The following is a 12,472-nucleotide window of genomic DNA, read 5'->3' on the forward strand; positions in this document are numbered from 1 at the left end:
TCTGCACCCACCCTTGAAGAAATACATGTGTCACGTAGTGGTGACGGCAGTCGAAGCAGCGATGAAGACGGACGAAAGGGTCTTCTAAAAGAACTGTTTATTGGGCTGACTTGCACCCAAAATGGACTGAATCACTCGGCGGCGGCGAAGCGACAAGCGCGCTCGGCGGTCGTCGAACAGAGTGCCCGCCGCTGTCGGCCGGGCTCAATTTAAAGCTGATAGCGAACATTCGAGATAAAGGGCGCGAAGTTACTAGAACATTCCGGAACAACGTAGAATCAGCTTTGCCTGGCTGCGATCAATCGAGATAAATCTAGTCGCGTCTTGCGTCGCAAACAAAGCGATAAGGTGGTGTCGCGGCAGATTTGAAAAACGAACAAACACTGCAAATATTGGCGGCATTACTCCCCTCTCAAAGAAGCATCGACCCGATGCATTAAAACAAATAATGCGACTAGTAAGGGAAAAAACGGATCTTGCGAAAATAGAGCATGGAAATGCAGCGGCCTTTAGCGCGCATAATACGGCTTCAGACGGACTACATGGACAACTTCTGGTCGTACGCGGCGTCGCTGGGATGCAGTCATTGCGTCAGGGATGACTTCATAATCCATGTCACCCAGCCGACGAAGAACCTTGTACGGGCCGAAATAGCGGCGCAAGAGCTTTTCACTCAATCCACGGCGGCGAATGGGCGTCCACACCCAGACTTGGTCTCCTGGCTTGTATTCCGCGTTGCGTCTTCGTAGGTTGTAGCGTCTGGCGTCGGACCGCTGCTGATCTTTGATCCGTAATCGGGCAAGCCTTCGAGCTTCTTCTGCGCGTTGAAGGTAGGCGGCAACGTCGATGTTCTCTTCTTCTGTAACGTTGGGCAGCATGGCGTCTAGCGTGGTCGTGGCATCCCTGCCATGGACGAGCCTAAAAGGCGTCATCTGGGTGGTCTCCTGCACTGCGGTGTTGTAGGCGAAGACGATGTAAGGCAGGATGACATCCCAGGTTTTATGTTCGGCATCGACATACATAGCGAGCATATCGGCGATGGTTTTGTTCAGGCGCTCGGTCAGTCCGTTGGTCTGCGGATGGTATGCAGTTGTCCTCCGGTGGCTGGTTTGGCTGTAGCGCAGGATGGCTTGCGTGAGTTCCGCCGTAAATGATGTTCCTCTGTCCGTGATGAGCACATCGGGGGCGCCGTGTCGAAGAAGAATGCACTCCACGAAAAATTTGGCCACTTCTGCTGCTGTTCCGTTCGGTCGGGCTTTCGCCTCGGCGTAGCGGGTCAGGTAGTCGGTCGCTATGATGATCCACTTATTTCCAGATGTTGACGTTGGAAAAGGGCCAAGCAAGTCCATGCCAATCTGCTGAAAGGGTCTTGAGGGAGGTTCAATGGGGTTCAGAAATCCTGCTGGTCGTGTGGGAGGAGTCTTTCGTCTCTGACAATCTCGGCATGTTTTCACATAGTGTGCGACATCGGAAGACAGTCGGGGCCAGTAATACTTGTCTTGAATGCGGCGGAGGGTGCGAGTAAACCCGAGATGTCCAGCTGTCGGCTCGTCGTGTGAAGCCTGTAGAACTTCTTCGCGGAGACAAGTAGGTACAACAAGGAGGTAGGCTGTTTTGTTCGCTGTAAAGTTCTTCTTCACAAGGACCTCATTCTGCACACAGAAAGAAGACAGTCCTCGCTTGAATGAAGCGGGGGGTGAAGAAACCTTGCCTTCCAGGTACTCGATGAGGCCTTTTAGGTTGGGGTCCGAGCGTTGCTGCTGAGCAAAAGAGCTTGCGCTGATGGGTCCCAGGAAGGCGTCCTCATCGTCGTCCAGCGGCGGTGCATCTACAGGGGCTCGTGAGAGGCAATCGGCGTCAGTGTGCTTGCGTCCGGACTTGTAAACGACGGTGACGTCAAACTCCTGGAGACGCAGACTCCATCGAGCGAGTCGGCCAGAGGGATCCTTCAAATTGGCAAGCCAGCAGAGCGCGTGGTGGTCGCTGACCACCTTGAACGGCCGTCCGTAGAGGTAGGGGCGGAATTTCGACGTAGCCCAGATGATGGCAAGGCACTCCTTCTCAGTGGTCGAATAGTTAGCCTCGGCCTTAGAAAGGGAACGGCTAGCGTATGCGATGACCTTCTCCAGCCCGTCACTTTTTTGAACGAGAACGGCGCCTAGTCCCACGCTGCTTGCGTCGGTATGAACTTCAGTATCGGCGTTTTCATCAAAATGCGCAAGGATCGGTGGGGACTGTAAACGACGCTGAAGTTCCTTGAAGGCTTCTGCTTGCGGCGCTTCCCATTTAAACGGCACGTCTGCCTTCGACAGTTGGGTCAGGGGCTCGGCGATGCGCGAAAAGTTTTTCACAATTCGTCGGTAATATGCGCATAGTCCGAGAAATCTGCGCACTGCTTTCTTATCGGCCGGCGGTTGAAACTGTTCAATAGCGGCTGTTTTCTGCGGGTCTGGGCGTACTCCTTCCTTGCTAACGATGTGGCCTAGAAACAGCAGCTCTTCGTAGGCAAAGTGGCATTTCTCTGCTTTCAAGGTTAGGCCAGACGACTTGATTGCGTCTAGTACTGTTCGAAGTCTTTTGAGGTGCTCTTCAAAGTTCGAGGCGAAGACAACGACGTCATCTAAATATACCAGACAAATCCGCCACTTCAGGCCTGCCAGCACTGTATCCATTACTCGCTGAAACGTCGCTGGTGCGGAACAGAGACCAAATGGCATCACCTTGAACTCAAACAGCCCATCCGGAGTTATGAATGCTGTCTTCTCGCGATCTCTTTCGTCGACCTCAATTTGCCAGTAGCCGCTCTTGAGGTCCATCGATGAGAAATATTTGGCGTTGCAGAGGCGGTCCAGTGTGTCGTCGATGCGGGGGAGGGGGTAGACGTCCTTCTTTGTTATGTTGTTCAAGCGGCGGTAATCCACGCAGAATCGAAGTGCGCCGTCTTTCTTTCTCACTAGAACAACCGGTGCCGCCCATGGGCTGTTTGAAGGCTGGATGACGTCGTCGCGAAGCATTTCTTCGACTTGGTCCCGGATGGCTTGTCGTTCTCGCGGAGACACACGGTAGGGGCTTTGACGGAGAGGTCGGACGTGTTGATCCGTTATAATGCGATGCTTGGCAATTGGCGTCTGTCGCACCTTCGGCGATGTCGAAAAGCACTCACTGTAGTTTTGAAGCAGATTGCGGATCTGGTCTTGTCTGTTCCGGTGCAGGGCTGGGTTGATGTCGAAAGTGGGCGAGTTCTCTTGGTCAGGCGGTTCTTCTGCGGAGGGGTCGGAGAGGGCGAAGGAATCTCGTACGTCAGATATTTCGTCGTAGAAAGCAATCGTCGTTCCTCTGTTAATATGCCGGTATTCTTCACTGAAGTTAGTCAGCAGTACTTCGGCCTGGCCATTGCGGAAATGTGCGATGCCTCTTGCGATGCTGTTTCCTCGGTCTAGTAGCAACTGCATGTTCCCCTCGATGATGGCTTCAGTGTTTATGGCTTTCGTGGCGCCTACGGTCACGATAACGCTTGAACGGGGTGGGACGCTCACTTCTTCCTCCAGGACACTTAGGGCAACGTGATTTTCCCGAGTTTCCATCGAAGCGATGGCTTCGTCCGTCGAAAGCGTGATCAGCTTGGATCGCAGGTCGATGATCGCCTGATGCTCATTAAGGAAATCCATACCCAAGATCACTTCGCGGGAGCATTGCGGTAGCACAACAAAGGTCGCAGGATAGGTATGTCCTTTCACAGTCACTCGCGCTGTGCATCGTCCTGATGGCGTAATGAGGTGGCCCCCAGCGGTGCGAATTTGTGGGCCGTCCCAAGCCGTTGTGACTTTTCTGAGCTGCGCAGCGAATGTTCCATTCATCACCGAGTAATCGGCTCCTGTGTCGACTAGAGCGGTAACTTTCCGGCCGTCGATAGTCACTTCTAGGTAGGAGGTCCTGGCTCTTGCATTGCATGTCGCTCTCGGCGTCGGGTCACGGCTTCGTCGCGTATGTGAGTCACGGGTTGGGCGTGTGGTCGAAGCTCCTCTGGGTGGCGGCGTCGATTTCAAGGTAGCTTGCGTCGTGGTCGAGGTTCTCATTGTGTGCGGCGTCGGTGCAGCGAGTGTCGGTTCTTCATGCGGCGTCGCGGGTGCAGCGTCCTCATGGGGCGTGGTCGGTGGAGGATCTTCGGCGTTTAGCTCGTGAGCAACCTCACCTCCAGAGGTTGCTGCCTTTAGTTTCCCCTACGGGGGCTGGGAGACCTTCCTCGTACCGCGGCTGCATAGCTGCGGCGTGGCGACGCAAAGCGCGAGGTTGACGGTGATGGTGAGCGCGAAAGGCGGTTCGGCGTGTACTCTTCTCGACGCAGGTACTCGTCGATTTCATGCGGACGTTGTCCGAAGCGTGGTCGTGGGGCGTTAACGGCAAATCCTCGAAGACCGATACGTCGGTACGGGCAGTGACGAAGAATATGGCCGGCCTCACCGCAATGGAAGCACAACGGCCGGTTGTCGGAAGTCCTCCAGGCGTCGCATTTCCTGGGGCTTGAGCGTCGGTCATAGGCTGGGCGGGCGCTGGGAGGCGGCGTTGTGGAACGATTGGCTCATCTCGGGGAGGACGTGGGGGTTGTCGCTGGGGCTGAGCAGTACTTACTGCAGCGGCGTAGGTCATGGCCTGGGGTTCTGTGGCCGTCGGGGTGCCAAGTGCCTGTTGCACTTCTTCCCGTACCACATCCATCAGAGTCGCTGCTTGTGGCTGTGGGGAAGATGGCAGTAATCGGCGTAGCTCCTCTCGGACGATTTCGCGGATAACTTCCCGCAAGCTGTCGCTGGTGGTGGCCGGCGTGTCCGAACGGATTGCACAGGCAGAGGAAGGGCGATTGTACTGCCGAGCTCGAACGTCGAGGGTATTCTCAATCGTGCAGGCTTCTTGCATAAACTCCTCGACTGTTTTTGGCGGCTGGCGGACGAGGCTTGCAAAGAGTTGTTCTTTTACGCCGCGCATTAAAAACTGAACTTTCTTTTCCTCGGTCATCCCGGGATCGGCGCGGCGAAATAGGCGCTTCATCTCCTCGACGTAACTGCGGACGGGCTCATTCGGAAGCTGGATCCTGGACTCGAGGAGTCGTTCGGCTCTTTCTTTCCTCACGACACTGGTGAATACCTTCAATAGTTCTCTCTTGAATAGCTCCCATGTCGTAAGGGACGACTCGTAGTTTTCGTACCACGTGCGTGCGCAGCCATCCAATGAGAAAAAAACGTGTCCCATCTTTGCCGCATCATCCCACTTGTTGAATGACGCCACGCGCTCAAATTGGTCCAACCATTCTTCAGGGTCTTCGCCTAGGGATCCATTGAAAGTTGGCGGCACCCGCGGCTGCTGCAGTAAGATCGGTGTCGACATCTTTGGCGAGGTTGCAGTGCTGGTAGCAGCGTCTTTTCGCTGTCTGGTGCGGTCCGGCAGTTTCCCGAACTCAGGCTCCTCTCCCTGGAGACGTCGGCTGGCTCGCTGAGCTGCTGGCTCGTCCTCGGGTGCGAAGCGCTCAGGGCTGGCTTCACGACTTGAAGGGGGCGTCCGGAACATGGAAGGCTACCCCGCACCTCCACCAGATGTCACGTAGTGGTGACGGCAGTCGAAGCAGCGATGAAGACGGACGAAAGGGCCTTCTAAAAGAACTGTTTATTGGGCTGACTTGCACCCAAAATGGACTGAATCACTCGGCGGCGGCGAAGCGACAAGCGCGCTCGGCGGTCGTCGAACAGAATGCCCGCCGCTGTCGGCCGGGCTCAATTTAAAGCCGATAGCGAACATTCGAGATAAAGGGCGCAAAGTTACTAGAACATTCCGGAACAACGTAGAATCAGCTTTGCCTGGCTGCGATCAATCGAGATAAATCTAGTCGCGTCTTGCGTCGCAAACAAAGCGATAAGGTGGTGTCGCGGCAGATTTGAAAAACGAACAAACACTGCAAATATTGGCGGCACATGCAAACAAAAGCGTCACTTGGAGATCATAAACGCTAGCTGGGACATCATAATGTCCCGTAATGTCATAATGTCCCAAAGCAGCTCAGGCTATGAGAGACGCCATAGTGAAGGGCTCCAGAAATTTCGACCACCTGGGGTTCTTTAACGTGTACTGACAACGCACAGTACACAGGCCTAGAGAATTTCCCCTCCATTGAAATTCAACAGCCCCGGCCACGATCGAACTCACATCTTTCGGGTCAGCAGCCTAGCGCCATAACCACTGAGCCACTGCGGCAGAGTCCATATCAAACAAGTCAGATGAATTTGTTACTCTGCAAGGGGTTCTGGTTCCTTTCTTTGAGGCATACATGCACCACGTAGGAAACTAAAGTACATACTAGATACATAGAATGAATCATTTTGCAAATATCGCTATTGTAAAATGACGTTAACGAATGGCCACATTCACCCTTCGGACAGATCGGCCTTTCATCTGCCCTTACACATGAAACATGAAAATACCAAGCAGCCAGATGAATGAATGCATAAATTTTTCAAAACAAACTTACCAAAGGTGCAAACAGTGATACCACTCTACACTGCTCCAGTTGAGTATGGTGCTCCACTTAGGAGCAGCAGTCTCCACATGGGATGAATGCCTGCAGCAAAAATTTGTTACAAAGCAATGTAAGATTGCACGCAAGATGCAAAGTAAATGGCATGATATGGAACCATTACAATCATGCAAGCAGAACAAATATCATTGTACCTACACTGCAATATTGCTCGAGCTACAAAAATATTATAAAGGCTGCTTCAAAACAGCACACAATAGGCATTTAAATGTCATTGGATCATTCCAAGCCAACTGATACAGACTTGGTACTCGACCATCTTGGATTTCTCTTTAAAAAATGATGGTTTATTGCATTACTATGGCAAACATTACCCACCTTGATTTTGGCAGATTAAATTTTTACTTGCTGTGGTGCCATCTCACGTTTGCAAGTGGTAGCAAAACCTAGTCTTACAAAAAAGAATTGTAAAATAAACATTCTAACACATGACTGTGAAACTTTCATTATATATATAAAAGGCATTACACTTTCATATGCAGTGAATTGAGCTTATTTTGTTTCAACTAAAACATGCAAGGTACATTATATAAAAATTTGAAAGTCTAATCTTAAATTCTATGTTCTTGCAGCCATCATTCGAACTTTATTTCTAAGCTGTAAAGAAGGCAAAGAAAGCAATAAAAATGTTTCAGAGTGCAAAACATGCAAGATATGCGAGCAAAAGAATTCTTAAGTTGAGAAAATTTGCTTTCTCAGACATATTCAGCGGTCAATTGCATAATCAGGTGATCTTAGTAAAATTACGAAAGATGGGAAGTTGCACGGCACCATTTAATGGCATTTATTTCTATAAGTTTAATCACAGCACTTTTTGTTTTAAGAGAGAAACAATTTGCAAGTTGAGCCCCTGTGTTCTATATCGACAGCACATTTTGCCGCCGACTGCAAATACACACAAAACCAACACTCCATTGCTCGAATACAATGCTGTGCTGGGCTTCCGATGCTGCCAGCTTTGGCAATGCAGAAACCTGATGAAGGGCACATTTAAAAAGGTGACAATGAAGTGGCCGCATGGCACAACGGCTATTGTACCTCCACACAAATGGTACTGAGCCGGGAAACACACTTTGCAGTCTGACCAATCAAAGTTAAGATCTCTGCAACCAGGAAAACGATTCCAATTTTTCAGCGCAATGGGCTTTTCGCCCCGTCACATGGTAAGGGTGCTTGCGACGGCATTGGTGGAACTGTGAGGCCCTTGGCAGTGATGGGAAGTATTCAGAGGCCGTACAAAGGTCAAATACTGACCCTTTGTTTACATGAGTGAGGTGTAGAAAACTATCGAGCATACTGTCAGGGTGCCCCGACAAATCATTCAAGAAAACAAAGGTGAACTCACTAGTCTGTTTACAAGAGTGTTACCATTAAATGGAATACGCAAGTTTCACCACATTAAGCTTTTATCTCTCTCTCACTGGCGCATGCTGGACTTGCATCATGCCCAGCAACCAAAGAGTTTAAAGTGACAGAATGTGAATGAACATGCCAGCGGACCTTGCAGAACCAAAATATCAGGAGCATCCACTTGGAGCACCATACAACAAAACTTAAGTGCCTCCTTGATGCCGGCTGTAGCATGCACTGCAGTGACGAGCAAGCAGCGAGCGATGCTGGGGTTGAACGCAGGGACTCAACTAGAAAAATTATGTTCTCGCCTAAAACAAAAATTGTTCGCATAAACTTTTAGAAAGAAATGCCACTGCACTTAGAAGATAAACGAGAACCACCTCACTGAGCAATTGACGGATGAATATGCCTCAAGAAGAGAATTTTAACAAATTTGTTTTTGCTCACACGCATTATGTTTTTCATATCGGCTTCATTGCTTTTTGAAAAATCCAGACAAATAGCTGAGATGACTACTATGAGAACATAAATTAGATAAGAAGTTCCAAATTTCCATATTTTTCTACCTTCTTTCATGTTTTATATTACAACCAAAATACAAAACATGAGTTAAATTTATTGTATATGAAGCACAATGTCTTTTATTCATATGAAAAAGTTTGACTCATGCATCAAACGTTTATTTTTTACAAGTTTTTTTGTAAGAGAAGGCTTTGCTACCGAATGTAAACTTAAAATGACGGCCATGACACAAACATTTTTGTTCTGCCAAAAACAAGCTAGAAAATCTTTGTGATTGTACACAGTAAGACATGATTTTTTTTCTGTAAGAAATCAAACGCGGTCGAGCGCAGTCTGATGAATCAGTTGGCGCAGAATGGCCTCATTCGGTGTAGCACAGCAATAAAATACATGACCAACTTATCACCAGGTATAGTGCAGCATTTACATGGGTCGAAATATTGGCTAGACTGTAAGAAGCTTTTGTAACGGCAAAAAAGTGACATGAACAAATTCTAGAGACTATGTGGCACATATAATTAGAAGAACAATGTGAGAGAGGCAAAAAAAAACATTTCATCTGAGGGACATTCGAAATAATGCCAAGAAGACCCAACTTAAAACGCAGAACAGTCCAAACCAATAAGAAAAGCCACGAGTTAAGCAGTACAAGCTCCCTGAATGGCAGCAGATACAAAGCACACACATGCAACACTTCCCAACTTCTGCAGTAGTGCCCGCTCAAAAATTTCCCTGGATACTTTTCCATAAATCTTTAAGAGTAGAGACAAAATTTTGGATGCATTTTTTCTTCGGCGTAATGCACTGTTTTCTTTGTTGCGATGAGAGTCGCAAAGTGGAATTCTCCTACGGCAGCAGAATGATTTAGAATGAATTTTTTTTGTGTTTTTCGGTTTAGGTCGCAAAGTAGCTTTGACGTACAAGACGCAATCAGGTCAAGTGAGGCGTGCAAAAACAGCGATGTAATCACTGCTTGTTCATTTTTTGTCACTCTAACATTTGAACAGGCTTGCAAAAGAGTAGAGGTGAATTAAAACGACGAAAGCAGTGACCATACCGGTTTTTGTATGAATCACGTAGCCTGAACCAGCCTTGTAAGTCACACCATTGTTTGGCTGCTCGAACCAAAACCGAAATAAATTCGACTATAAATTATTTACCACATGTTGCAGCAATCCAGTAACGGTGTACGTTTTGTAATGCGCTGCACGTCATTTTAAAGAGAGAAAACCCAAAAAAAATTTGGGATCTCCTCTTTCTCAAAGGGTAACTTCAGGAAGTTTTCGAATATTTTGATTCAATGAGCGTATCTCATTCCTTGGACTCCTCTGTCTCCGACACAAGAAGCTGTTTCTCAAAATTTGAAGTGCAACTATTTTAAAGCAGCAAACCGAACGTCAGTTCTCGGGCAAGGACAATGCTCTGGTCGATGCAGCCGATTATTTGGTCGATTACAGTAGCCGACGGGTAATTCAGACTCTAATAACACCGACTTGTAGGATATTTCAGACCCCGATGAGGCACCGTCAGTCACCCCATGGAAAGAAGCACATACATATTCGCGACGGATATTTCGAACTTCAAAAGCCCGAAAGTTAGATTTTTCGGACTGATTTCAGTCTCCTGCGGGCCAAAATCGGCCATCTTATCGGCTTTTTGCCGGTGCAAAAGGCGCCATCTTGGATTGAGGTGGATTTACGCTGCAGTTGGATTGGCTTGACATACATTCGGTACCTCATTGCTGCCAGTAGAGGTCCCTGCGATCTCTGACACTTCGAGGTGGCAGCCGGATTGTCACCGCCGTCAAATTTGCTTTTGTCGCCGACGTTGTTGCGGGCATTTATCGCTTGTCCTATACGTTGAAAATTGGTTGGTGGGGGAAGGAAATTGTGCACGAGCTATCTCACATCTCAGCGAGAAAGGATAAAGGAGGGACTGAGAGAAGAAGGGTAGAAAGAGGTGCCGTAATGGAGGGCTCCGGAATAATTTCGACCACCTGGGCATCTTCAACGTGCACTGACATCTCAAAGCACACGGGCGCCTTTGCGTTTCGTCTCCACTGAAACACGGCCGCCGCGGTCGGATTCCAACCTGCCTACTCCGGATCAGTATCCGAGCGCCCTAACCACTGAGCCACCGCGGCGGGTCTCATACAGTCTCGCCATTCGCCGTTTCGTCACTTGGGTTTCTCTGACCACATCGACCGAGTGGCGCTCAGTCTTCACGAGTTTACATCCGTTCGCCGTTTTGCGATTGCGTCCGACAGTTCCACCGCTTTGACCGAAAAGTGCCTTATCTCTGCGTGTGTTTGACGAGCGGTGTGGTGTACACTTGGGTTGTGGACAACATGGCCCCGCCGGGTCCCTCAAAGAAGCATGGGAAGTATTCCAACTAAATGCGATGACCTTGCTGGCTAGCGTGTACAGTGAAATCACAACTTTGGCGCAAATACAGGTGCAAATTGTCGCCAGCAAGAGAAAATTTCCCCCAAGGTAAAATCAGTGACATTTTTAAGCCGATTTCATCTCAATAAAGTGATCTTTTGTACTTCACGGATTTTTCGGACTGTTCGATTATTCTGACCATTTTTCGGGTCCCTTCGTGTCCGAAAAATCGGTCGGCGAATGTATTCACAAAACGCTCGTATGTGCACTGAATGGCTGAAATTACGACTGTCAATGACCCCATTCATAAAACGCCTTAGACAACCTTATAGAAGTCTGAAAATTGGTTCTTGATGTAGCGAGTGGGTAGTAACGCGCGGTTAATGCTTGTGATGTTGCAAATGTACTGTGCTCACAGAAGTCACTGGAACTGAGGCCATGGAAACGGCAAAATCAAAACAGATATGCAAAGGAATGTATTTTCGCACAGGCTACCAAACTTGGAAGAAATAATCAGGATTGGGAGGAAAACTTAGAGCAAATGCTTCACCACAATACACGACTCTCGAAATAACAGCTCCCAGAGTTAATCTCAAGGACTCTAGCTTTTCAGACCTGCAGACAGCAACAGTATGCTTTGCAGTATGTTGGCGCATGTGCACCATGGCTCGAACTGGGCAATACAGTGTGCTCCCTTCGCACAGCATTGCAGTAACTACAGTAGACTCCCACTAATACAAATTGAGTTATGACGAATTCTCGGATAAGACGAAGAAAGCAAGACCATTTGGCTGGTTTCCCAGGAAATTCAATGTTAAAAATCCACTTTTTAAGGGCAGTGCTGGCGCTCTTTTCTACCTGGTCTGATTATACTGAAACTTTCACAAACATTCTCCACAGTTAGATGGTTCTTTGTGCCAAGTTTCGCAGCACGCTAGTGTTTTGTTGCAGTGCAAAGAAGTTTAAAATTTCCCACTTCGTGGCAATATCAGGCAGACGGCAATAATGCGTGTGTGATGCCAATGCATGCACGGCTGCCGATATTCGCTCTGCTGAACGAAGGAAGTTTAGCTGGTTTCTGGTCATATCAGACAAACAATAACCCAAGCTCTCGCTTACGGCCACCAGCTTAGACAACCAATGTGCACACAACAGACTTTGTGACAATATCCATGATGTCATAGGACAGTCTGTCAGGTAGTCGTGTGGTTGAAACAATTTAGGTTTCCTAGGTTTTGTTCTTTTGAAATATTTCTATTTGGTATTTTGAAAAGTGGCTTTTTGTACCAAAGCGAGGGGACTATAAAATGTGATGCGACTACCACCTCAAAATGCTCAAAAAATCACCTGAGCTGTCCTCTAAGATAAATTGTTTCTCATGTCATTTATTTAACGCTCTCATGTTAAAAGAATGTTTCTTTCTAGCTGGTAACGTATATTGCTTCATGCTGCTTGTTTGCAAGCTGGGTACACTATTACTTCCAAGCCTTCCTTGACTATTTTTACCCTTCGGTAGGTTCTGTTTTTTACTGAGAAATGTGCTGTGCAATTAGCAAGTACCAGTTCTATCACATTCCTACTGCTATTGCAGCTTGTAAGCATGTGCAGTCATTTTCTGAGAACGACGCTTCCA

At 48.4% G+C, this 12,472-nt stretch overlaps 1 protein-coding gene across 2 annotated transcripts in view; it reads right to left on the minus strand.

Moving 5' to 3' along the window:
* Nucleotides 1-6,513: 6,513 nt before the first annotated feature.
* Nucleotides 6,514-12,472, minus strand: part of LOC144111941 (uncharacterized) — a 54,011-nt gene continuing 48,052 nt past the window's right edge. For both annotated transcript variants that reach the window (XM_077645037.1, XM_077645038.1), the window contains one exon: nucleotides 6,514-6,604. In XM_077645037.1, the coding sequence (XP_077501163.1) occupies nucleotides 6,540-6,604 (65 nt within the window). In that variant the 3' untranslated portion in view covers nucleotides 6,514-6,539. The remainder of the gene's footprint in view (nucleotides 6,605-12,472) is intronic.

The sequence above is a fragment of the Amblyomma americanum genome, unplaced genomic scaffold (assembly GCF_052857255.1).
Source record: "Amblyomma americanum isolate KBUSLIRL-KWMA unplaced genomic scaffold, ASM5285725v1 scaffold_19, whole genome shotgun sequence".
Taxonomy (NCBI): Eukaryota; Metazoa; Arthropoda; class Arachnida; order Ixodida; family Ixodidae; genus Amblyomma; species Amblyomma americanum.